This window comes from Ornithorhynchus anatinus, chromosome 2 (genome assembly GCF_004115215.2).
Source record: "Ornithorhynchus anatinus isolate Pmale09 chromosome 2, mOrnAna1.pri.v4, whole genome shotgun sequence".
Classification (NCBI taxonomy): Eukaryota; Metazoa; Chordata; class Mammalia; order Monotremata; family Ornithorhynchidae; genus Ornithorhynchus; species Ornithorhynchus anatinus.
The window spans coordinates 34,077,491-34,103,748 of record NC_041729.1 but is presented as its reverse complement, the minus strand read 5'-3'; the positions used below and the strand labels follow the sequence as shown (position 1 = coordinate 34,103,748).

Genomic DNA, 26,258 nt, shown 5'->3' with positions numbered 1-26,258 from the left:
GTCGAGCGCTGCCCAAGGTCACACAGCAGACAAGTAGCAGAGCCGGGATTAGAACCCAGGTCCTTCTGAATCCCAGGCCTATGCTCTATCCATGTCTATACTGCTTCTCAGGACCTTGCTCTATTCACTAGGCCATTTTGCTTCCCCATGCCAAAAAATTCTTCCTTCCCCCAGCGGTGTCAGGGTCTGGTGTTATTGCTTTGAAGTGAAAGCTCAGGTCTGAGCTCTGGCCCAGTACATACCAGTTCCCGCCCTTGTCTGGCTCCTGGTTGCTGGCCAACTGCCATCATCCCCCACCAGGTTAGGGACAATCTCCAAGCCTCAGTGTCCTGAACTGACCAGGGTGCCGTGGTGCCCCAGCCCCAAAGGCCCTTAGGGGGACCTTGCTTCAGGTACGTAATTCATGTGTTCTCAATCAATGGTATTTGAGTACTTACTGTGTGCAGAGCACTTTGCTAACGTTTTTGGGTGAGTACAATATATCTCTGCCCATGCAACTGTTGCACTGTAGTCATTCAATCACATTTTTTGAGTGCTTATTGTGTGCAGAGGACTGTACTAAGCACTTGGGAAAGTACAACACTAAACGGTAACATTCTCTGCCCACAGTGAGCTTTCAGTCTGCGGGGGAACACAGACATCAATACAAATAAATAAAAAGACAGATTTGTACATAAGTGCTTTGGGGCAGAGAGGGGGGAAGAGCAAAGGGAGCAGCTTATCTTTGAGCCTCTAGATAGGGACCATCTCCCCTCCCTTCTTTGGACTCCATCCCAGGCCCTCTCCCCACAGTCCTGCTCTGTCAAGTGGAGACCATTCTAGAGAAGCAGCATGGCCCAGTGGATAGAGCACAGGCCTGGAAGTCATAAGGACCTGAGTTCTAATCCCAGCTCTGCCACTTGTCTGTCGTGTGACTATGGGCAAGTCATTTCACTTCTCTGTGCCTCAGTTCCCTCATCTGTAAATTGAGGATTAAGTCCTTGAGCCCTAGGTGGGACAGGGACTCTGTCCAACCTGATTAACTTGTATCTACCCCAGCACTTAGTACAGTGCCTGGCACCTGGTAAATGCTTAACAAATACCATTAAAAAAATAGATGTCCTTCAGGATGGGGTGGTCCCACTTGCTATGCTGAGGGATCGGGCAGTGGAAAGACAGCCAAAGGGAGGGCAATCCTTCCTTCTATATTACGAGGCTCCGGCCTTGACCCCTCGCTGGGGCTGTTGCCTCTCTCAGCAGACGGTCAGTGGGACGTCAGGTGCCCGCTGCCCTGGGAAACGCGTGTTCCCTAGGCAGCCGTCACCCGATCTCCCTGCCCTCAGAAGAGGAGATGGAGCGGCGACGATGGGTGACCTCTCCTGCTCCTCTCCCCGGCTCAGTCCTCTCCCGCTCCTCCTCCCTGCTCACCCTACCACTCTCCCCAGGACCTGGAGAAACCAGCTGCCATCTCATACAGGATGAAGGGGGGAGGCCAACCGGGTGGCCGTGATCAGAGAGGGCAGCGGCACAGCAGCACCTTGCCCCCAAAGATGCCCCGGGAGGCAGGTCAGTGCCATCGCCCAGATTGCCTTTTCTCTGCCAGCCAAAGGTGGGTGAGCTGGGGTCCCTCTGACAGCTGCAGGATCCTTTGGCGCCGGCCCCCAACCCCTTCAGCACGCCTGGTCCGCGGCTCACTCCCTGCAGAGGCTCTGGGTTTGGGACGGTGACTGGGGCCACAGTTTGGAGATGAGGAGCAGCTCAGGAGGGGTCCCACAGGACAGGAAGTTTCCCTAAAAGCAGGCCGGTCTAGGGCATGGACCTCTTGGTGGCCGGCGGGGGAGCCTGACCTGACCCTCGACCCCTCTCTCCGACTCCATTATCCTACAGTTCCATGTCTGGATCCTTCCACTCTGGCTTTGCAGCAGGCCTTCATCAACAAGCAAGCCATGCTCCTGGTCAGTGAGAAAAAGTGGCTCGCTGTCCCCTCCGGCAACCTGCCCAGGAAGAACCGAGGAGGAGAAGGAGCGGAAGGAGGAATGGAGGCGGGAAGGCCCGGCGGGAGGGCAGCTAAGCCTCGGTCCTGGGGCAGAAAATGGAGATAGGATTGTCTCAGAGGGAGGCGGAGGCTTAAAGGTGGGAGGGGAGAGAAGGTAGCTGGGCTGGCAGCAGGAGAGGGGGCTTGGAGCGGGCAGCCCCTTTCCCCATCCCTGTTTTCCCTCCCACCCTCCAAAAGCAACTCCCCCTTGCTCTGCCCAGGCTCGCCAGATGACCATGCAGGCTATGGCCATCCAGAAGCAGCAGCTGATGGACACAGTCTCCCCAAGCCCCTCCGAGGCCTCCAGCGCCGGCCACTTCCCACAGGGCCCAAGAGCCTCTAGCCCTTTCTCCAGAGCCAAGCCTGCCCTGCCACCACAGGTGGGTCTGGCCCCCGGAGCCTCAGAGGGCTAGAGTGTGGGGTGAGATGGAGGGGGAGACCAAGAGTGAGGCAGAGGGCAAGATGGAGGATTGGGTGGGCAAGGAACGTGTCTACCATTATACTGTATAGTGCTCTGCACACAGCAAGCGCTCAATCAGTACGATAGAATGAATAAATGAAAGGGGGCTGAGGGTGGGGCACATAGAGAGGTGGAGGGAGGGATGGGGGTTGGGACCTTCCCCATCCCGTGTGTTGCCCAACCAAAGCAGCCCTGAACTGCTCCCCCAGCTGCAATGATTGCGCAGAGTGAGAGCACTGAACAACATGAGACTAAACCTGATGGGTTTGGAGTCATCTGCCTTTGATCCATGATGTCAGCTCATCTGCCTGATCGACACTGCCTCTACCCCCAGCCCTGACTTACCCCACTGTGCCCTTGGCAATCTCTGACCGGGGTTGCCGGGAGAGATAGATTCCAGTCTTACTACCAAGACTTCTGTTGCCTAAAATCAAATGACGAGAAGGGATTGTGTGTGTGTCTAGGAAGAAACCCCAACCCCAATCCAGGTTTTCTCCCGGACTGCTCCCAACAGATGTTAGACTCCCAAGCCGGCTGAAAGCCATGCCAGGAGTACATTTTCTCACAGGAAACAAGAGATCGGCTTCTGCACTTCAAACGGAAGGAGTTCAGATAATCTCTAGAAACTGCCACAAAAAGAAGAGCAGACACCCCCCAACACACACCCTACCCCGATTCGGTTGAATAGGCTGACTCTGTTCAGGACTGCCATTTTCATCCAGTCATCCTTGCTGTCCCGCAGAAGCCCCTGGCGGTTGGCCCCCTGCCCAAGCCGGTGGTGACCAGCCACCTCCCGAAGCCGGTGGCAGCCCCTGTCCTGATCCAGGGCAGACCCTCCTCAGCCACAGCAGGTAGGCCCCATCAGTCTCCTGGGAACCTTTACTACTGGGCTCTGGGGTGCTCCGGGCACCCCCTCCTCCTCCTGGCAAGTTGGAGAAGGAGCAGCAAGGAGTTGCAGGGCTCAAAGTCCCCTTGGCAGGGATGCAGAGGCCTTGAGGATCCTAGAGAGTCCAGTGCCCCTCAGAACTGTTGGCTCCTTATTCCTCCTTGCCCTTGCCCAGGCCTGCAGGTCCCTCCTCCCGTCTTTGGGATTCCCAAAACGCCCAGGGGGAGGCCTGGGGCCCAGACCCCCTCACACATTCCTCCCCTCCCCGGAGGGCAGCCTGGGTCTGGTTGAGCTCCATGGAGTGGGGAAGCCCTGGGGTTCTGGCCCCATCCCCGGCCCCGAGGGATATGCTACCATCCCCCAGAGTTGAAGGCTGCCGAGATCTTAGAGCCACCCTGGGGCCCGGGGCCTCCCATCCCTGACTCTCCGTCCCAGTCCTCGGCTGCCTCCTTCCCCACCAGCCTCAGGTTCTGGTCCTCCCGGCCCAGAGCTGGTCCGGCACAGCACTCTGAACTCCGAACACTTCCCCGAGCCCACGCACAACATCAAGAACATCATCAAGCAGTACCAGCAGCCTGCTCGCGCCCCGGAGCCCATCAGGTGAGACTCCTCCTTCCCAGCTCCAAGCCGGGCAAGACCCTCTACGCCACCCCCCAGTGGTCTACCTCCTCTCCCTTCCCCTCCCTCCTCCCCCTGGCAGGATCCTCCTTCTGGGGAGGAGAGAGGGGAAATGAAGTTTGCGATCTACCTCTGCATCTTGGGGACTCCCCTGCTCCCCACTCCTCCTCCCTCACCCACCCTTGTCCATGCATCCCAACTTGAAAGACCTCAGGAATGGAAGTCAGGAGACCCAATTCTGATCTTGGTTCTGCCATTTGCCTGCTCTATGGCCTTCCTGTGCCTCAGTTTCCTCATCTATATAATGGGGATTAAATTCTCTTGTCCTTACACTGTGAGGCCCAGGTAGTATGGGAACTGCATCTGTTCTGATTGCCTTGTATCTACCCTAGTCTTAGCGCAGCACTTTGTACATAATAAGCACTTGATAAATACCATAATGATGATAATTGATAATATAGTAATAGCTCAGTGAACCTAGGATAGTAGAGTCAGTATGCTGGGATTAGTTGAGGATTCATACTGGGGAAGGAGAGCTTCAGATCACGATCCTCAGAGAGTTTATGAAACAGACACACACACAACAGACCTTGGAAGAAAAGAGAAGGTACCCAAAAGAGAGAACATCAGAGATGCATAAAAGCTCAAATGATAGAAGCTTAACCACTATAATATCTTTAGAGATAGAAATAACACACAAGCAGCGGTCCTAGTGAGAAGCACTGTGGCCTAGTAGAAAGAGCGGGGATCTGGGAGTCTGAGGACCTGGGTTCTAATCCCAGCTCTGCCACTTGCCCTATGAGTAACCTTGGGCAAGTCACTTAACTTCTATGGGCCTCAGTTTCTTTCTCTGTAAAACAGCTCATTACCTGTTCTCCTTCCTATTTAGACTTTGAGCTCTTCATGGTACTCTCCCAAGTGTTTAGGACAGTGCTCAGCAGACAATAAGTGCTCAGTAAATACCATTGATTGATTGACAGGGACTGTGTCCAAACTGATTATTTTGTGTTTATCCCAGGGCATGAAGTAAACACTTAGCAAATTCCACAGTCATTATTACTAACAGATGCTGAAGTATTTGTTCTGAACAGTCACATGGGATTAATCTGGGAAGACGGGACTGTAGTAGAAGGGAGGGATTGGTACGAGCAAAGAGAGACAGGGAAAGCATTCCAGGGCAGGGGAATGGAACGAGGAAGTACTTAGAGATAGGGGTGGAAGTGGTGATCAGATTTGCCCAGTTGAGGAAGAGGGAGTTGGCATAGCTTTAGGAGAGGGTGACATCAGCCACTCCCTACTGCTCCCTGGGGTCGGGGTGACAAGGGTTTGTGGGTCCCACACTCCCCACTAAACCTCCCTCCGCTCCCCAGGAGAGAAGGTGGGAAAATTTTTGTGAAGAAGCTGGATCCCCACGAAGAGGCCCTGATGATCCTGAAAGGGCAGATGGCCGCTGCCTCGGTAGGAGCTAAACCCCTCCCCACAGCCCACCCCTTCCCCTGGGGGCAGAAGGGGGGACTGGCCGGCAGGGAAAGCAGTGGGTCCACAGTCTTTAATCCCCATCTGTCTATTCTTTCCAAGCACACAGCACAGTGCTCTGCACCTAGTAAATGCTTACTAAATACCTCTGCCACTACTTACTGCCTCTCTTCCTGGGGAGCTGCTCCAAAGGAGAGTGAAAGGGAACAGCAAATGGCTCCATGCTCTCATGGGCCAACAAGAGCAGCCTGTTCCCTCAGACATCCACACCCCCCATCTCCCATCCTGAAACTCCTCCTCCCCACCACCCTACCGGCTGCTCTCTGAGGTAGTTCCCAAGGTCGGGGAGTGAGCTCACAAGGCCACCGACATCCTCCCGCAATCTTAAGCCCTGCTCTGCAGCCCCCAGAGCCTGGAGAAGTCTGATCCTCTGGACTAGGCCAGGGATGAGCCCCTTTCTCTCTCCAGGTTGAGGAAGAGCAGTGCTTGAGGCAGTGATCAAGCCAAGCTACCTCAGCCTTCATTTCTTCTCCCTAGGAGACGCAGGCACCTAAAGAGACCATCGCCATGGTGAAGCCCGTAGCCAGCACCAAAACCAAGAGGCCACCACCAGGCCTGGCGGCTCCAGTTGGTCCCACAGACGGGTCGCCAGTCCCTCCTCCAAAGCTAAGACCGGCACCGGGCCCTCCTCCAGGTAATCATCAGCAGAGTGGATTCCCCATCCTCACCTCACTTTAGTCCCTCGAGGGGGTGCGGTGGCCTGACATGGAAGGTGGGGAAGGGCAGGCCTTGCTTGAAGGCCAGTAGTGCTGTCAGAGAACCAGCCTGCCACAGAAGGCGTAGAACAGGGCTGAACTGGGTGGTTCTGGGGCTTGCACCCCCCCACATCCTGAACCTTGCTGGCCCTCTGACCCTCGCTGACTGGCCTCTCCGCAGTGGTTGTCTCACGGGCTCTGGTGCCCAAGGATGAGCCCATCCAGACGCAGCTCCACCGGCAATGCAATGAAGTATTCTACGCTTACCAAGGCGTGCCCTGGAGGATCTACATCCGGAAGGAGGTGCCTGCCTGGTCATGGGGTCACCATTTCTGCTGTGAACAGCTTAGGGTTGGGAGGTTGCTCTCCAGTTCAAGGCAGACAGGAAGATGCCCCAGCCCTGACATTCTTTACCCTCCTGCCCCCTTCCCCAGCCACTGATCAGGCCCTTCTCCTCGTGTGGAACTCCCTCCCACTCCACGCCTCTTCCACTTCCAATGCTGTCCTACTGAAAGGTCACCTCCTCCAAGAGGCCCTCCCCAATTCATCTCCACCTCCTTGATAGACATCCCCCAGCTACTCAAAGCAGGCCTGCATAGTTCTATTTATTTACCTGCTTTTTTCTTAATCTGTCTCTATGCTCTTTCTTACCCTTTTACCTATTGTATTCATTCATTCAGTAGTAGGTATTAAATGTTTGTGGTTTGTGTCTGCTTGTCCGTTAGAGTGTAAGCTCCTCAAGGTCAGGGATTGTGCCTTTTACTTCTATAGACTGTTCCCCAAGTGCCCAATACAGCGTGCCACTCAGTGTAGGCTTCACTAATATTGATTAGGAGGAGAAGGAAGGATAGGGTCCAATCCGTCACCATTAACAGCTCTGCTTCTGCAGAGGATTTTTTATGGTATTTGTTAAGCACTTACTATGTGCCAGTTACTGTACTAAATGCTGAGGAAGATACAAGCTAATCAGCTTGGACACAATCCCTGACTCATATGGAGCTCACAGTCTTAATGCCCATTTTACAGATAAGCTAACTGAGGAACAGAGAAGTGAAGTGATTTGCCCAAGTTCACACAGCAAATGGAAGAACTTAGATTAGAACCCAGGTCTACCTCCCAGGCCTGTATTTTATCCCTAAGCCACATTGTTTCTGCAGATCTCATCCGTTTCCTCTTCCTTATAGATCCCCTCCAGCTTCTTCAATTCCCCGCCCCCTGCTCCCTGCCCCCTGCCCCACACATCTTCCCCAGAAAGCCTCTAGCAGCGTTGGCCTAAGGATTTAGGATTGACCACTGGGGAAACTGAGGCACAGAGTGAGCCAATTCATCCTGTCCCAAGCAGCCAACCCAAAGAGGGCCTCTGAATGATAACAAGTCATCCCAGGCCAATTTTGAGGTTTCAGGGCCAAGCCTGGCCCTCTGGGTTTCAGCTTGGCACCCTGGATTCATTCATTCAATAGTATTTATTGAGCGCTTACTATGTGCAGAGCACTGTACTAAGCGCTTGGAATGTACAAATCGGTACCAGATAGAGACAGTCCCTGCCCTTTGACGGGCTTACAGTCTAATCGGGGGAGACGGACAGACAAGAACAGTAGCAATAAAAAGAATCAAGATTCCAATTAGGGGGAGGTGGGTGCTCTAGGAACTGAGATGGAGAGGGATGGGATGGAGAAGGAGGCCTGGGTCCATCGGGAAGGACTGGGTTTGGGCAGGGGAGGGACTACACCTCCCTGCTGCAACTCCCTGCTGTGTCTCTGGGCTACATCTCCAAGCTGCGTCTCTTTGCTGTGTTTCTCTGCTGCATCTCCCTGCTGAGCCGAGCTGTAGGCCCTCCCGTTTACCTCTTGGGATGGGCATGGAGGGCAGGGGAGTGGGGTTTTCCGTGGAGAGATCATGGGCCAACACATGCCCACGTCCCTCCCACTGCCTGGGATCCTGGCCTTTAGGTGGGGGCGGAGCGCCACTTGGTGGCACTGCCCGGGACCTCTGCCCGGCCCCCAGAAAGGGAAGGGAAAAATGGGGCTGAAACCCCATCTGTTCCTCAACATGGGAGGGGAGGGAGCGGGGGAGGACAAGCATCACTTTATCTGACTCTTAAATATCCCATCCATAGGCTGGGGACAAATTAGGGTGGCCAGGAATGGGATTACTGCAGGAGGAAGTTGGAGCTAACTGTGGGGAGAAAGCGCCTGGTCATCAAGGACGAGGGGAGGTGTGGGTCCAGAGGAGTCTAGGGTGGGATCTAGGGAGAAACAGCAGTGTGGCCTGGTGGAAGATCATTAGCCCGGGAGACAGAAGGGCCTCGGTTCTAATCCCAGCTCCTCCACTTGTCTGCTACGTCACCTTGGGCAAGTCGCTTAACTTCTCTGAGCTTCGGCTACCTCATCTGTAAAACAGTGATTAAGATGGAGCACCATGTGGAACTTGGACTTTGTCCAACCCGATTAGGTTGTATCCACCCCAGGGTTTAGTACGGTGCCTAGCACGTAGTAAGCCCTTAACAAATACCATTTTAAAAAATAGGGCAGAAGCTGGAGGCTTTGGAGGGCATGGGAGACTGATTAGGGTTGGGGAGAATGGGGCAGTTTGGTTAGAGCCAGAGTCCTGGGGGAGGAAAGGAAGAGGAGGAGGGGGCAGTGAGAATGGGCAAGAGGTCGGATGGGGCAGAGCCTGAGGCCGTGGGTAGGGATGGGCTCCACCAAATTCTCCTCAGTCCATTGGAGGGGCACAGAGGGAGGCCTGGGGCTGAACCCCAGGAGGTTGCAGGAGGGGAGATTGGCAGCAGGATCCCTTACAAAAGGTCTGTGGAAATGGTGGTCCCTCTGCTATAGTGCTGAAGCCCCTCTCCCCCCAGGTATTCTACCCCAAAGACAACTACAACCACCCACTGCTGCTGGATCTCCTCTTCCGCCAGGTGAGACTCTGCCTACCTCCCTCACCCCTCAGAACCTCTACCCTGATGGTGGTGCATCAGCCCCAGGACCTGGGCAAAGGGGGCTCGGGGGCCACCTATATTTATGTCTTTGAGAAGTTGGGGAGGCAGCTCCTCTCCAGGGAACCGAGGGAGGGGAAGCGGGGGCGGAGAGAGAGCCACTGGAGCGGCCTGCGGAGTCTTGCCAGCTCCTTCTGGAGGCTAATTTAGGCAAAACCCCTGGAGCTCTCCAGACTCTTCCTCTTCACTAGAGTGAGGTGGGTGGCAGCCACAGCCTGAGGAGAAGAGCAGGAGCTGAGTGGACCCCTGAGCGTTGGCCTCTGCCTCTTCCCCGCAGATCCTCCACGACACCCTGTCCGACGCCTGCATCCGCATCAGCAAGGAAGAGAGGCTCAAGATGAAGTTGCTGTTTGGTAACACGTCACGGGGACGGTTGCAACAGTGACGTCTCTCATGGTCTCCCCATTGTCTCCGACTCCCAAGCCCGTGCTCTAACCGCCAGGCCACGCTGCTTCTCCAGTGTTCAGCCTCGTCCTCTTCTTACACTTCTTACACCCCTAGAGGAGCTCCATGCAGAGGGACCACCAATTCCACAGACCTACTGTGGGGGGACCCTGCTAAACCCTCTCCACTCCTGCGACCTCCTGGGGTTCGGTTCCAGGCTTCTCTCTGTGTCCTGCCCCGCAACAACTCCCACAAATGGGCTTCTGGGAATTTGATGGATCCCAGCCCTTTCCAGACCTCAGGCTCCTCCCCACCAGGCCCCTTGTCCATTCTTGCTGCCCCCTCCTCTTCCTCCTCCTCCTTTCCCCGGCAGGACACTGGCTCCTGCTATCCTGCCCCTTTCCCAGTGGTCTCCTCTACTCCTTCCCCTCTATCCTCCCCCGTTCTTCCCAATCCACCCCGTGTGCAGCCCATTCCCTGGAGCACGGACCTCCAGAAGGGTGCTACCCCAGACCTCTGGCTTTGATCCAGACCCCCAGGGCATGGGTTGGCCAAGACTCTGTTGGGTCCCAGTCCCAACACCTTCCAACCTCTCAGGGGAAGGGGAAGGCAGGTCGTGGGAGCATGTGCACGGGGTACCGTCCGGGTGACTCTCAGGGTCTACTCTCCACTCAGTCCAGAACAACGTGGATTCCCTCAGCCCGGTGGTGGATGAGAACATGAAGAAGATGATCATCAGCGCAGCCCTGGAGGGCTGGGAAGTTTACTTCTCCCGCCTCTTCCCGGCCACGGTGAGGATTCCAGCCTCCATCCCCTTCTCCGCCTTGCTGCATGCCAGGCAGGAGCTGGGGGCCAGAGACCGAGGACCCTCATTCTGGAGTTCTTTGGCCTTCCAGAGAGGCCTCTGGGTTGCAATTGAGTTGGAGTAAGGTAGGGATGGGCCTAGGAATACCTGCACAGGGATAGAGGTGTAAATTTCCCCTCCTAGCAGAAGCTCCTCCTCCCCACTCCTGGCCCAGCAGTAGATCCTCCTCCCCTCTCCCCACCTAATAGTATCTCTTCCTCCCTGCCACCCTCCCAGTAATAGCAACCCACTGCCTGCTGACTGTCCCCTGTGGCCATTACCACGGCCGGCCATCGCACTGACAAAGAACTCCCGTGGTGGCCGTGGGCAGCAGCCCAACAAATCCTTCTTTAGCCCTGAGCCATCCCCATCCCCACATTTCAGGACATGAGCATAGAAGAGAGAAACATGATCTTGGTGGGAAACTAGGACTGGAGGAAAAGAGATGGCTGGTCTATTTGGCCTACCATCAATCAATCGATTGATTGATTTTTCTGTGCAGAGCAGCACCCAGGCAATCCCAAGAGAATGAGGCATTCCTCCAGAAATTCTGGTTAACAGAGAAAGAAATGCACAAAAAACAGCAAGGCCTAGTGGATGGAACACAGGCCTGGGTGTCGGAAGGACTTGGGTTCTAATCTGGGTTCTGCCACTTGTTTGCTGTGTGACCCTGAGCAAGTCCCTTCATTTTTCTATGCCTCAGTTACGTCATATGTAAAATGGGGATTGAGACTGTGAGTCCTATGGCGGCTACAGACTGTGTTCAACCTAATTAGCTTGTATTTCCTCCAGGTCTTAGTACAGTGCCTGGAGCATAGTAAACAATTAAAAAATAACATTTTTAAAAAATGCTTATAACCCTTCTTGTCCCTCTCTGTTGCCGTGCCCCACCACTAGGCTCCCCACCCTCAGTTCTGCTGCCCAGTGGATGGTGGCCACAGACCTTGGCCAGCCCTCCCTGATCACCATCCCTCCCTCCTCCACAGGGCAGTGTGGGCACTGGCGTGCAGATCCTGGCCGTCTCCCACTCAGGCATCAAGCTTCTGCGGCTGGTCAAGGGCAGCAGAACATCAGCAGAGCAGCTGCGAGTCCTGCGGAGTTATAGGTACCCGGAAAGACTCGGGTCTGTCCAGTGTCTGACTTGAAATCTGCTCTCCTCCCCCTACAACACACACAGATGCAATTTCTCTCATTCTATGTTCTTCCCCCTTCTCCCCCTGCCTCTTCTGCAACAACTCACCCTTCCTCCAGGCGAAGCTCTACTGGGTCATTATAATAATAATAATAATAATGTTGGTATTTGTTAAGCGCTTACTATGTGCCGAGCACTGTTCTAAGCGCTGGGGTAGACATAGGGGAATCAGGTTGTCCCACGTGGGGCTCACAGTCTTGATCCCCATTTTACAGATGAGGGAACTGAGGCACAGAGAAGTGAAGTGACTTGCCCACAGTCACACAGCCGACAAGTGGCAGAGCTGGGATTCGAACTCGTGAGCCCTGACTCCAAAGCCCATGCTCTTTCCACTGAGCCACGCTGCTTCTCCGTCAAGTGCCATCCTGACTAGAGGGCAGAGGAGGCAAACATGGCACACCTCCCGCCAGGGAATTGGGCAAGAGAAGCTGGTGTGGGTGCTGGGGCCCACAAAAGATGATAGTGGTAACAGCAGGAGTGCTTATTGAGCACCTACTTGATGAGCTGCAGAGTACTGTACTAAACACATGGAGAACAGAATAAAGAAGTTGCCCATCCTCTGCCCATAAGTCACACATGGGGGCGGGGGAGACAGATGCTCTGAGCTGATTGCAGCTCCCCACCCCACTGTGAACTAGCCCCTGATCCCGGGAGGTAGCCCTAGGGGAGGGAGGGGGCACAAAACATGGCAAAAACAGCATGTCTTGGCAGCAGGAGCTGGGAGCTAAAGTGCTGAGGGAGGAGCGGGGGCACCTCCTGGCCACCGAACCGCCCCCCCGGCTAGGCAGGCTGGTGCCGTGATTCTCACTCGACCTCTCCCCACCCACCAGCTACTCAGACATCCTGTTTGTGACCATCCCCTCCAAGAACATGCTAGAGGTCAATCTCGCCAGCGAGAAGCTGATCCTCTTCTCCTCCCGGGCCCCCCAGGTGAAGAGCATGGTCGACTACTTCATCATGGAGCTCAAGAAGGTGAGGGGCTGATTGGCTGGGGGTGGGGAGGGGGACAGATGGTGGGTGGAAGGTAGGCATCAGGACATGGATTGAAGGAGAAGGAGGAGAATTGTGATGTTTTTAAAGTGCTTATTATGTACTAAGCACTGGGGTAGACACAGTACAATCAAATCAAATACAGTCTCTGACCCACATGGGGCTCACAATCTAGGGAGGAAGGAGAATAGGTGGCCAATTTACAGATGAGTCACAGAGCAGTGACTTGCCCAAGATCCCAGAGTAGGCAACTGACAGAGGCAGTATTAGAACATAGATCCTCTGATTCCCAGGCCCATGCTCTTTCCCATAGGCCATGCTGCTTCTCTTGATGTGAGCCAGAGTCTCTGGCACCCCCACGCACCCCGAGACGTGGGTGTCTGAGAGTGTGATGGAATGGCTGTGGGTACTTGTATGTTGGGATGGCTGCAAAGAGGCCAGATTACCAAGACAAAGAGCAAAAAGAGGTCTGTGTGTCTGTGTGTGCACGTGCAGCAAAATGAATTGCTCAGGATCACAATTTATGACTTTATGTGTCCGACATCATTCTGGGTGTCAGAGTCTGATTGGAGGATTTGGTATCCTGACACCTGGGTTCTCTTCCTTTTTCTGCCCCCAGCATCCCTGGCACAACTGGCCCAACAAAAGTAGGGCCAAGAGGGGTCTCAGGGTGGGAAGAATGAAGGGGAATGTGACATTTGGGCCTGGAGGTGGGCTGGGGTTGGGGGTAGGTGGGAGGAGAAGGCAGGCAAGCCTGGTTTAGGAGGCCCTGCTTCCCTCTCCCCCTCCCCCTGCCCCGGGTCCAGGACTCGGACTACGTGGTGGCAGTGAGGAATTATGTCACTGATGACCGGAGCCTCCTGAGCTTCCACAAGGGAGACATCATCCACCTGCAGGCCACGGAGAGGTCTGAGGAAGGTCAGCTCCTGCCGGCTGGGCCCTGGGCCAAATGGCCTATCTGAGGGGACAGGGTTTGGGTGGGGGAGGTCTGCACAGAGAGGGGAGGGGAGGCAGAGAGATGCAGGCCCTGGAGGAGGTCCACGTGGCCAGGGTCTGGAAGACAGGCCAGCTCTTTTATACATGGGCAGCCACACCTATATGCCATGCACACTTTAGCCTGCTTGTGTAAACACTCTCCTGCCTCCTCACATGTATAAGCACATGTTTCCCCATGTTTCCCACGTATGGGTCTCTTCCTCCCTTAACCAGGCTGGCCTGCATTTCCAATCTCATTCACAAATGGGTTCACTCCAACACTCTCCAGCTCCAGGCCCAGTTCCAGATCAGGATGCCTGGGTCCCATCCATCTGCTGGTATATTGCCCTCCTGAGTTGGACTTTGCTTTCTCGCCCCCCAATATGACCCACCCTCACCATGCCCCAAATCTGGGGCGCATGGTGACCGGGGGTAGATGAGCTGCCCCTCGTCCTCCCTGCCACCTCCCGGACTTCTGCTTCTCCCGCAGGTTACAGTTATGGCTGCATTGTCAGAAAGAAGGTGATGTACCTTGAAGAGCTGAAGAGGGGCACTCAGGACTTTGGTGGGTGACTGCAGCAGGTTGCGAGTCCCTGAAGTTGGGGTGTTGGGAGCCGTCTCGACTGCTGCGCTGGGACCCTTCCCAGGACCTCAAGCCCCTGGCCAAGGCTCTGGCCATCAAACTGGGGCCAGAGTCTTTATTTTGTTCTCCAGTTGTTACGGCTGCTTATTCTGGAGTGTTCCTGGGTAGGACCCCCAGCACTTGGGGGGAGTAGAGCCCAGCCCGGCTCTTTCAGTGACCCCCGGGATAAGTCTGGCAGGGGAAACCTGGCTCAAGGGGTTGCCGGGGACTACTGGATTGGGGACCAGAGGGTCAGGGTCCTTTGCAGATAATGTTTGTAATTGCTCCTTTCAGTCTCAAAGCATATGAAAGACAAGGATGGGGGTCTTTCCGATTGTATGCGGGACAGCCCAGAACCTGGAACCTGGAGGTTCTCAGTGGGCTGACTGAACCCAGTTCCCCCTGGGTGGAAGGGGATTCCAAGTTCCGTGCTCTCTGCAGCTGGGGTGCTAACGGGAAGCAACGTGGCCTAGTGGAAAGAGCACAGGTCAGGGAGTCAGAGAACCTGGGTGCTAATCCCAGCTCTGACACTTGTCTGCTGTGTGACCTTGAGCAAGTCACTTAATTCCTCTGTGCCTTACTTTCCTCATCTGTAAAATGGGGATTAAGACTGTGAGCCCTAAGTGGGACAGGGACTGTGTCCAACCTGATTATCCTGCATCTACCCCAGTGCCTGGCACTTAGTAAGTGCATAACAAATACCACGATTATTATTAATGCCCCTTCCATCCATCCATCCCTTCCCCTCACTGCAGGGTGGAAGTTTGGGGCCATCCAGGGTCACTCCGGTCATTTCCCTGCTGATTTTGTGCAGCCCGTGGCTGCTCCGGACTTCATCCACCTCCCCGGGGAGCGAAAAGAGGAGCCCCGGGGTCAGCAAGCCAAGGCAGCCGCTTCCGCCGCGGTGGCCGTGGCCGTGGCTTCGGCTGCCGTGGCCCAGGAGTTGGACCGAAAGACGGAGGTAACGGACCGGCCTCGGGGATAGGCCCGGGAGCCAAATCTCCAGAAACGGTGGGCACCGTGGGCGGTGAAAGGAGAACCACGAGAGGGTGCATGCTGTCCTGGGGACACTGAGACCACTGGGATATCATCCGTCACCGGGGCAGTAGTCCAGGCTCTTCCGCCCCTCCTCCAGCATCCCCTTGACTCTCCAGGGGTCGCCGGCAGGAAGTGACTACAGCGAGAACATGGCAGAGGAGCCCCACCTGCCAGGTCCGCAGTATGTCATGCAGGAGTTTTCCAGGAAGTATTTCCGGGACCCTCAGAGGAAGTCAGTGCGGTGAGTCCAGGAGGGGTGAGAGAGAGAGCTGGGGAGAGAGGGTGTTGGGACAGCCGGGCAGAACATTCTGGCCACCTGGGGCCCAAGGGACCTGGGGTTTTCATGGAAGGAGTGGCAGGCTGGGAAGCTGGATTCCAGGGTTCTGTTACTTTCACCCAGGGAGAACAGAGAGGAAGAGCTCTTCCAAACAGCCCCCGTCAGCCCCAGAAACAGCTCCCTGCGGGGCAGTCGGTGCTGGGTGGGACCACTGGGGACCACTCTCTCCTCCCCACTGGCAGGACTCTGGAGGTGGCCGTTGCCCCTCCAGCTGGACTGGAATGCAAGTCCTCTATGGCCCCTCAGCTCCACAGTCAACATGGGGAGGGAGTTCATATCCTCAATTTAAGTTGTCTGGCCTACAAGACCTCTTATCCTACCCGTCAGTGGACTAGCCTCTTCTCAATCCTCCAACTTTTCTCCAATTCTCCTCCCCTCTCCCTGAGCCTCTGGGAACCTTCTTCCCAATCTCCCTAATTCTCTCCTGTGCCGTTCCAGGGATTCCTTTAAACAGAAGTCCAAGAAAGGGAGGGAATCCAGAGACACGAGTGACATGCTAAAATTCTCCAAGGTAATAGTGGGGACTGGGCCAATTTGAGGGAAAGAGAGGATACTTGGAGGGGAGGGGAAGGAAATCACGTCTGCTGGATCCTCTACCCACAGTGCCCAGTTTGCACTTTCATGGAATGTGGTGGGTTGGCAGGATGGGTGTCCATGCCAGGGATCGGTTGCTCCCACGTGACTTTGCGTAAGCCCGTTGCTCCTTCTGGGCAGGGAACCCGTCTACCAACACTGTCGTATTGTGCTTTCCCAAGCACTTAGTACAGTGCTAGGCCCACAGTAAGTGCTCAATAAATACCACTGATTTGTTGACTGATTGTTCTCTACCCCGACACCGAGGCTGGTGGGCAGACTTGAACCAGCTGGCCTCTCTAGGGTGTGTGATTCCCCAGAGCCAGAACTGGAGCAGGGCAGGACCGACGGGGGTTAGCGGTGTGGGTAAGGGTCCCTAGAAGTTGAGATCGCCTTGTCCTTGTACACTTTCATGGTGATAGCCTTGTCTGCTGTGTGGCCTTGGGCAAGTCACTTCACTTTGCTGTACCTCAGTTACCTCACCTGTAAAATGGGGTTGTTATTATTATTAATGTTAATAATAATTATATGTGTTAAGTGCTTACTATGTACCAGGCCCTGTACTAAACACTGGGGTGATTAAGACTGTGAGTCGTATGCGGGACAGGGACTGTGCCCAACCCAATTTGCTTGTATCCAGCCCAGCGCTCAGTACAGTGCCTAGCATATAGTAAGTGCTTAACAAATATCCTAATTATTATTTTATAGCCTCATGTCAGCCCCAACCCACCCTTTCAGGATCCCAAGAGAAGAGTTTGATCCATAAGGAGTTCCTCTGGACTAGTTTCCCAACGTATCATGACATCACATTATGTCTCCCTGCCACCCCTGTGTCAGGGGTCCTAAAATGCCAATCCGTATGATGATTCGGCCATCTGGCATCTGCCTTTGCACCAAGATGCTGGTCATCTATCAATCGATCAATGGTATTTATTGAGGACTTTCTGTCTGCAGGGCACTCTAGTAAGCCCTTGGCAGAGTACAATATGACAGATTAGGTAGACACGTTCCCTGACCACAGAGAACTTGCAGTCTAGAAGGGGAAACAGTCAGGCTGTTTTATTTATGAAGGGAGAGCTATTACTCCTGCTAATAATGTTCTCCCTTTCTCCTGCTGGCCAGACACCAATCCAGGAGTCCCTCATCGAATTCAGTGACACTGGGCTCAACAAAATCGCCGCAGAGACATTTCTAGGTATGGAGGGAGGGAGGGGTGCACCCCCCTTTTTAATGATACTTGTTAAGCGCTTACTATGTTCCACCCACTGTTATAAGCGCCGGGATAGGTATAAGGTAATCATCTCCAACACAATCCCTGGCGCACATGAGGTTCACAGTGTAAGAAGGAGGTCCTTGGATTCTAAACGCCGAGTGTGGTTTCTCCTGGGGAAACAGAAGGAGCCAAACTTCCTTCCAAGGTGACCAATCCCATGGATCACTGCACAGTGACCCTAAGGGACAGCAGGAGGGACATTCAGTGCTGTGGTGGGAAGAGTATTGCCCCAGACCTGAAATCTCACCTGGCTGTCCCCTCCCTAGATGGGATTGGACTAAAAGCCAATTCTGCATTATGATCTCCAGTGTCACCAGCAATGGGCCCCAGATAGAGCAGAAGAAGGCCAGCCTCCTGCCATCCCCCTTCCTTCTAGGGCTGCCAAAAGTCTCACCAAACCCAGGGACCTCGTTGCCTGGGAACCCAGGCCCCACTCGTGCCAAGCTTTCCTAGAGACCCCTGGCATAAATCTCTTCTTAGCCCAGCCACCTGAGCTTTGTCAGAAGCCACCAGTCAAGCTCTGGACAAAAGTATTGGGAACCGTTCCCAAAGTCTGAGTTGGTGGGGGGCTGGGGGCCGGGCAGGAGGTCAGGAAGGGAGCTGAGGGCTGTGACCCTGAGCTGGAACCAAGGAATTTATCCTGCAGCTATCATGAAATTCATGGGAGACTTCCCGATGAAGGCACAGACTGAACTGGATGTGATCTGGGCCCTGCTGAAGGTTAGTCTTCCTCTCACGTCTCCGACCCGGGTCGGGTGACCTACCTCAGACCAACCGTGTGTGAGTTCCAACAGACGGGGGAGAGAAAGCCAGGTGGACAGACTGTCAAAGTGGAATCTCTGTGGTATGAAGCAGTGTGGCTAGTGGATAGAGCCCGGGCCTGGGAGTAAGAGGAACTGGGTTCTAATCCCCGCTTCACCACGTCTCTGCTGTGTGACCTTGGGCAAGTCACTTAACTTTTCAGTTCCCTCATTTGCAAAATGGGAATTCAGTACCTGTTCTCCTTTCAACTTATACTGTGAGACTCTTGGGGGACCTAATTATCTTGTATCTACCCAGTTTAATACAGTGCTTGGCACATAGTATATACCTAACAAATACTACTATTAGTAGTAGTAGTAGTTTCAATTATTACTCTAGGTTAGAGGTGTGGGGCTCTTTTGCCAGCCAGTCACCAGACAGTTGTTCTATTTCCCCTAGGTAAGATAGACCCGGCCTGGTGCTTTGAGTCAGTCCTGGGAAATCCAGACAGGAACATTCAAGTGGGGAAAAAACAATCAATGGGATTTATTGAGCGCTTACTGTGATGCAGAGCACTGTACTAAGTGTTTGGTGATAGACTGTGGGGCCGGTGGGGAGGAGGGGGGGAGGGTCACGGCTATGGGATTCCAAGCAGAGGAACTAGGAGAGGGGAGAGAATGAAATGCTACGGTTTCTACCCTTTGGGCATCTCTGGCTTGCTTGAGACCTGAAGCCGGTGGTTTGGGACGAGCTTGCACGGGGAAGAACTCATTGGTCACAGTGGAGAGGGGGTTAGCCCTGAGAGGGGCCTGTTGGCACAGGGGCTGCAGGGACTCCGCGATGGTGGGAATCCACCCCGGCCCTCTTGTTTTCAGTTGTGCAGGGACCACGAGGTCATTCGAGATGAGAGCTACTGTCAAGTCATCAAGCAGATCACGGACAACACCAGCCCCAAGCCGTAAGCAAGGCGCCTCGGCCCACGCTGTGATTCCTAGCCCCATTTCCCAGCAGGGGGCTCTCCCAGTCTGGCCCTTTCTTCCAGCTCACAGATATCCCCTTCCTAAGCCCGCATGTGTCTTTCTAGTCTCTCAAGTGTGTACCCCTCAATCCCCTGTCTCACTCTCCACCCCCACCCCCAAGGCCCTCCCATGGTTCCAGCAGAGATAACCCCGGGGTTCCTGCCTTGCCAGACCCCCCAGGCCAGCCAGCTCCTTTTGTAAAATCCTAGAACGAGTCGTCTACAATCGATGCCTAGAATTCCTTAACTCCCATTCTCTCCTAGACCCCCTCCAATCTGGCTTCCGTCCCCTCCACTCTACCGAGACTGCTCTCTCTAAGGTCACCCGTGACCTCCTTCTTGCCAAATCCAATGGCTCCTACTCCATTCTGATCCTCCTTGACCTCTCTGCTGCCTTTGACACTGTCGACCGTCCCCTCCTCCTCCATACCTTATCTCACCTTGGCTTCACGGACTCTGTCCTCTCCCGGTTCTCCTCTTACCTCTCTGGCCGATCATTCTCGGTCTCCTACGCTGGAGCCTCCTCCCCCTCCCATCCTTTAACTGTTGGAGTTCCTCAAGGGTCAGTTCTTGGCCCTCTTCTGTTCTCCATTTACACTCACTCCCTCGGTGAACTCATCCGCTCTCACGGCTTTGACTACCATCTCTACGCAGATGACACGCAGATCTACATCTCCGCCCCTGTCCTCTCCCCCTCCCTTCAGGTTCGCATCTCCTCCTGCCTCCGGGACGTCTCCACCTGGATGTCGGCCCGCCACCTAAAACTCAACATGAGCAAGACTGAGCTCCTCATCTTCCCTCCCAAACCCGGTCCGCTCCCAGACTTCTCTATCACCGTGGATGGCACGACCATCCTTCCCGTCCCGCAGGCCCGCAATCTCGGTGTCATCCTTGACTCGTCCCTCTCGTTCACCCCACACATCCTATCCGTTACCAAGACCTGCCGGTTTCACCTCTACAATATCGCCAAGATCTGCCCTTTCCTCTCCACCCAGACGGCTACCTTACTATTACGGGCTCTCGTTATATCCCGGCTAGACTACTGTGTCAGCCTTCTCTCTGACCTCCCTTCCTCCTCTCTCGCCCCGCTCCGGTCTATTCTTCACTCTGCTGCCCGGCTCATCTTCCTGCAGAAACGATCTGGGCATGTCACTCCCCTTCTTAAACAACTCCAGTGGTTGCCTATCGACCTCCGCTCCAAACAAAAACTCCTCACTCTAGGCTTCAAGGCTCTCCATCACCTTGCCCCTTCCTACCTCTCCTCCCTTCTCTCTTTCTACCGCCCACCCCGCACGCTCCGCTCCTCTGCCGCCCACCTCCTCACCGTCCCTCGGTCTCGCCTATCCCGCCGTCGACCCCTGGGTCACGTCCTCCCACGGTCCTGGAACGCCCTCCCTCCTCACCTCCGCCAAACTGATTCTCTTTCCCTCTTCAAAACCTTACTTAAAAATCACCTCCTCCAAGAGGCGTTCCCAGACTGAGCTCCTCTTCCCCCTCTACTCCCTCTGCCATCCCCCCTTTACGTCTCCGCAGTTAAAGCCTCATTTTCCCCTTTTCCCTCTGCTCCTCCACCTCTCCCTTCCCATCCCCACAGCACTGTACTCGTCTGCTCAACTGTATATATTTTCGTTACCCTATTTATTTTGTTAGTGAATTGTACATCGCCTTGATTCTATTTAGTTGCCATTGTTTTTACGAGATGTTCTTCCCCTTGACGCTGTTTAGTGCCATTGTTCTCGTCTGTCCGTCTCCCCCGATTAGACTGTAAGCCCGTCAAACGGCAGGGACTGTCTCTATCTGTTGCCGACTTGTTCATCCCAAGCGCTTAGTACAGTGCTCTGCACATAGTAAGCGTTCAATAAATACTATTGAATGAATGAATGAATGAATGTGTAGGGCCGTGGCCCTTCAGACTTCAAGCGGCCCCTTTACACCAGGTGAACAAGTTGCTCTGGAACAGAGATGGAACTGCCTCTTGTCCCTCCCTCCCATCTCAGTAGAAATCCAAGGCTCCACCTTACTACTCCCCTCTATGCTTCCTCTTTGTTTTCACTTGCCTCTTTCCTCAGTCACTCTTTCTGTACACACTCTCTCTCTCTCCTTCCTCCCCAATCTCCTAGTCTCTCCTCAGGTCCCCCAGCCCATTCTTCTCAATCTAGTTCATCCATCCCTCCAGCCCAGGGCCTCCAACAGAAGAAGGATTAAGGGACAGGGGAGGCGGTGTGGGGTGTCATTTCCTTGTGGATTTCCGGGCGAGGCTCCTGAATCCTGGTGTGTCGGTAGGGATAGCTGCCAGCGTGGCTGGAGACTGCTCTACATCCTCACGGCCTATTACAAGTGCTCTGAGGTCCTGAAGCCACACCTCTGCCGCTTCCTCCTGGATGTCTGCAGGAGCCCAGGCTTGCACTTCCAAGGTGAGGGGGCCGCTCTTCCAGGCGGGGAGGGGGAGGCCACTCTTCTCCTCCTGAAGGCTGAGGGGTCCCGGAGGGACAGGGCCTAGAAATACAGTACTGCCCTTCTGGTCTCTGCCAACTGGGCCGATGCAGCCGGCCCTCAGGTGTCTGCAGTCTGGTGACATTGGCAAACCATCAGTTCGAACCCTCAACTGGGATGGGGTCCCAGCAGAGGCCGGTTCACCTTTAGAGAGGTCAGAGCCCACCTGTCTGGCCTGGAGGCAGGGGGAGGGGCCCCATGACTTGGGGAGGGGCCGTCCAGCCGGACAATGCTGGCTACACCCCAACTGGGCCAGGTCCAAGAGAGGCAGGGGAAAAACTGAGGGGAATGGGGAGGGACAGAGGGAAGAAAAGAGAGGGGATGGACATGCAGACTTGACCAGTATTCAGTCAATCAATGGCATTTATTGAGCACTTACTGTGTGCAGAGCACTATACGAAACATTTGGGAGAGTGCAAAATTACAAAATTGGTAGGCACCTTCCTTGCCCGCGATGAGCTTAGTCTAGAGGGAGTTTACCGCACATCTCTAGGGAATGGGAAAGGACTCAAGGGTGGTTAGGAGATGGGGAGGTGCGCCTGGAAGCCACTTGCTCCTCCAGGAGGCTTCTCTGATGGGGACTTTTTCGAAATGGAAGTCCTGGAAATGGGGTGCCCAGAAAATCACCCTGAACTTCAACCCAGATCGGGATCTGCAGAGACCCGAGCTATGGGATCCTGTTCTTCCCTTAGGGAAGCAGTGTGGCTCAGTGGAAAGAGCCTGGGCTTGGGAGTCAGAGGTCATGGGTTTGAATCCCGACTCTGCGACTTGTCAGCTGTGTGACTGTGGGCAAGTCATTTAACTTCTCTGTGCCTCAGTTACCTCATCTGTAAAATGGGGATTAAGACTGTGAGCCTCACGTGGGACAACCTGATTACCTTGTATCTACCCCAGATCTTAGAACAGTGGTCTGCACATAGTAAGCACTTAACAAATACCGACATTATTATTATTATTCCCTTCCCAGAGGATTGTAATGGGCCGTTGTGGGCCTGGGTCTTGCACCCCCTTGCAAAACAAATTCCAAAGCATTTACCAGCCCTCATGGTTTTTAGCAGCTTTTTCCCACCAACTCCAGCAGATATAAAATGAGTGAATGAATGTCATCTTTTTTTTTTTAATGTATTTAAATGGTATTTAGCACTTACTATGTGCCAGGCACTGCACTAAATACTGAGGTATTCATTTTGGACACAGTCCCTGTTCCACAAGGGACTTACAGGATTAATCCCCATTTTACAGATCAGGTAACTGAGATTCAGAGGAGTGAAGTGTCTCGCCCAAGGTGCCCCAGCAAACAAATGGTGGAGCCGGAATTAGAACTCAGGTCCTCCTGACTTCCAGGCCCATGTTCTATCCACTAGGCCACGCTGCTTCTCTGCATCTGCAGCCCTTTCTTCTTCCCATCTTGTGCACTACAGGTTGCAGAGGGGTGAGCGGCTGCTTGTAGGGCAGCTCTAGGGACAACCTGGCCCAGGGTGATGAGAAAGGCCACTGGACTGGGAGCTTACTAGCCATCTTACAACGCATTTGGCCTCAGCAGGAGGCCTGAAACATGGTGTCTTTCTAGAACTGGTAAAGCAATCAATCGACTGTATTTATTGAACGCTTACTGTGTGCAGGGCACTGTACTAAGCACTTGGCAGAGTACAACACCACAATATAACAGACAGATTTCCAGCCCAGAATGAGCTTACAGTCTAGAAGGGGAGACAGACATTAATATAAATTAAAAAATTATGGATATGTGCGTAAGTGCTGTGGGGCTGGTCTCCTGCAGCCAGGTGGCCTGACTGGCCCTGGACCTCCCACAGAGAGCCCTCTCCAAGCCAGCCCCTGGGAGCCTCGCCCCGACCAAGCCGGCCCAGCTCTCCAAGCTCCATCAGGAAAAATGAGGGCTTCCCCTCAGGCCCGGAGCTGGGACCACTATGATATGTTGAGGGGTCAGCAGGGTCCCTGCTTGCTGAGGGGCCGTGCAGGGGGAAGCCAGGCTCTCAGCGTACGGAGGCCTCCACCTCCCTGAGGGTGGCCTGCCTGCTTCCCTCCTGCTCTTACGGACACCACCGACTCCTTGCCAGTTCCTCCCTCTTCCCCCGAGCTGCCCTCTATCCCCAGACTTCTAAAGGATTAGGGGCTGCACTGCAGCACAGAATGGCAGCTGGGTACCTGACTGGTCCACCCAGCCCACCAGCCCCTCCTACAAGAGTGCTTCCTGATGAACTTCACTAACCCACTATCCTCCTCTCTCTCCCACCGCCCACATCCCTGTCTCTATAGTAACCAAGGTTCTTCCTAGGAAGGAGCCTATCCCAGTACCAAGGGGCTTTGGAAAGCAGAGGGGGCATCAGAAGAGAGGATCAGATCACAGCCATGGTCCTCCAAGAGGCGTGTGTGTGTGCGTGTGTGTGTGCAGGGAAATGCTGGGAAGAAAGGGCTGGGTCAAGGACTAGCAATCTGTTCATGTGCTCACTTTCAAGGCCTGGTCGCACTTTCAGCACAGGCAACTTTCTGGGCTCTTCCCTTTCCAGATCAGTGGTTTGAAGGATCAGTGGTCAGAGACCTCATAATCTATCGATCGATCAATGGTGTTCATTGAGCACTGACTGTGTACAGATCTCTGTACTCAGCAAGTGGGAGAGTACATAAGCAGACACATTCCCTGCCCACAGTGAGCCTACAGTCCAGAGGGGGAGGCAGACATTAATACAAATAAATTATGGATATGTACATAAGTGCTGTGGAGCTGAGGGAGGGGTGAATACAAGGTGCAAATCCAAGGGTGACATGGAAGGGAGTGGGTGAAGAAGAGAGGAAGGCTTAGTCCGGAAAGGTCTCTTGGAGGAGATGTGCCTTCAGTAAGGCCTTGAAGGTGGCCACAGTGATAGTCTGTCAGCTATGAAGAGGGAGGGCATTCCAGTCAGAGGCAGGACATGGGTGAGAGGTCGGTGGTGAGATAGACGAGATCGAGGTACAGTGAGCAGGTTGCCATTAGAGAAGCGAGGTGTGCCGGCTGGGCTGTAGTAGGAGAGTGCTGAGGAGAGGTTGGGGGGAGGGGGCAAGGTGATAGAGTGCTTTAAAGCCGATGGTAAGGAGCTTCTTACCACTGGAAGTTCTTGAGGAGTGGGAAAGCATGGCCTGTAAGGTTCTGTAGAAAAATGATTTGGGCAATAATATCCTTAGGGCCTTTCGCAGATCAGGCAGAACCTCTCTCTTACGGCTGACCACCATTTGGCAGCCGACAGAGAGTGGGTTTGCAAGGATCGCAGTCTCCCTGAGCCCACCAGCTGCCTCAAACACCCTGCCTCCCACGCCCTGCTCTCTCCCACTTCAAAGCCTTATTGAAAAAGCCTTCAAGAAGCCTTTCCTGACTAAGCCCTCCTTTCCTTTTCTTCACCTCCCTTCTGTGTCTCCCCGACTTGCCCCCTTTTATTCATCCCCCACCCCAGCCCCACAGCACTTATATATATTTTAAATTAATTTATATCAATGTCTGTCTCCCCCTCTCACTGTGGACAGAGAACGTTTCTGTTATATTGTACTCTCCCAAGAGCTTAGAACAGTGTTCCGCACACAGTAAGCACTCAATAAATACAAATGGCCGACTGACTGACCCTGCGGCTATGCAGGCATTAAATACAAAATGACTGTTCCAGCCTCCCCTTTTTCCTCAATCCATCCTTCCTTCTGCGGCCACTCCACCCTTGGCCAGTGTATTCTCTAAGCTCCTTGATTCTCACCCCAGCCCCACAACACAGTTGTAAATATTCTTATACTCTACTATTTCCCGTATCCATCATCTACCCCACATCTATTTTATTGTCCATCTCCCCCTGTAGGTTGTAAACTCATTGAGGACAGGGACTGTACCTCCAATTCTGTTGTATTGTACTTCCCCAAGTGCTTAATACAAGTTCTGCACCCAGTAAGTGCTCAATAAATACCACTGATTGATTGATTGACTGATCCAAGGCTCTGAAGGCCCCATTTCTGCAGAGCCCCAATCAGAACCTAGGCCTGGAGGCTGGCTCCCTGCTTTAAGCTTCTTGGGGAGAAGCAGGGTGATCCTAGCTGCCAGTCACTCTCCCATCTCCCCTCTAGACTGTAAGTTTATCATGGGCAGGGAATGTATCTACCAACTCTCTTATTCTGTACTCTCCCAAGCACTTACTAAAATGCTCTGTATTCAGGAAGCACGCAATAAAGCAGTTTGGCCTAGTAGATGGGCCTTGAAGTCCGAAGGACCTGAGTTCTAATTGACCTGAGTTCTAATTTGAGTCTGCCACTTGTCTTCTGTGTGACCTTGGGCAAGTCACTCAACTGCTCTGTGCTTCATTTACCACATCTGTAAAATGGGGATGAAGACTGTGAGCCCCATGTGGGCCAGGAATTGTGTCCAACCTGATTATCTTGTATCTACCCCAGTGCTTAGAACAGTGCCTGGCACGTAGTAAGCACTTAACAAATACCTTAAAAAAATACGATCGATTGATTGATCCTCCATCTAATTTCCAGCCTAGCGGCAGTCCTACCTCCACAGTGCTGTATCATGAATTCATTCAATTGTATTTATTGAG

The 26,258-nt window shown here is 54.0% G+C and overlaps 1 protein-coding gene across 1 annotated transcript in view; it reads left to right on the top strand.

Annotated features, from left to right (window-relative positions):
* MYO15A (myosin XVA) overlaps positions 1-26,258 on the top strand; it is a gene marked incomplete at its 5' end in the record, with an annotated part of 100,506 nt that overhangs the window by 55,665 nt on the left and 18,583 nt on the right. The window contains 24 exons of the mRNA XM_029058290.1: positions 1,425-1,545; positions 1,867-1,934; positions 2,236-2,394; positions 3,217-3,325; positions 3,822-3,960; positions 5,349-5,436; positions 5,783-5,794; positions 5,995-6,056; positions 6,126-6,148; positions 6,391-6,512; positions 9,067-9,126; positions 9,482-9,557; positions 10,264-10,379; positions 11,419-11,537; positions 12,455-12,596; positions 13,421-13,532; positions 14,080-14,154; positions 14,967-15,172; positions 15,366-15,490; positions 16,025-16,097; positions 17,282-17,354; positions 18,079-18,152; positions 19,049-19,131; positions 21,475-21,605. Coding sequence (XP_028914123.1) covers positions 1,425-1,545; positions 1,867-1,934; positions 2,236-2,394; positions 3,217-3,325; positions 3,822-3,960; positions 5,349-5,436; positions 5,783-5,794; positions 5,995-6,056; positions 6,126-6,148; positions 6,391-6,512; positions 9,067-9,126; positions 9,482-9,557; positions 10,264-10,379; positions 11,419-11,537; positions 12,455-12,596; positions 13,421-13,532; positions 14,080-14,154; positions 14,967-15,172; positions 15,366-15,490; positions 16,025-16,097; positions 17,282-17,354; positions 18,079-18,152; positions 19,049-19,131; positions 21,475-21,605 — 2,368 coding nt within the window. The remainder of the gene's footprint in view (positions 1-1,424; positions 1,546-1,866; positions 1,935-2,235; positions 2,395-3,216; positions 3,326-3,821; positions 3,961-5,348; positions 5,437-5,782; positions 5,795-5,994; positions 6,057-6,125; positions 6,149-6,390; positions 6,513-9,066; positions 9,127-9,481; positions 9,558-10,263; positions 10,380-11,418; positions 11,538-12,454; positions 12,597-13,420; positions 13,533-14,079; positions 14,155-14,966; positions 15,173-15,365; positions 15,491-16,024; positions 16,098-17,281; positions 17,355-18,078; positions 18,153-19,048; positions 19,132-21,474; positions 21,606-26,258) is intronic.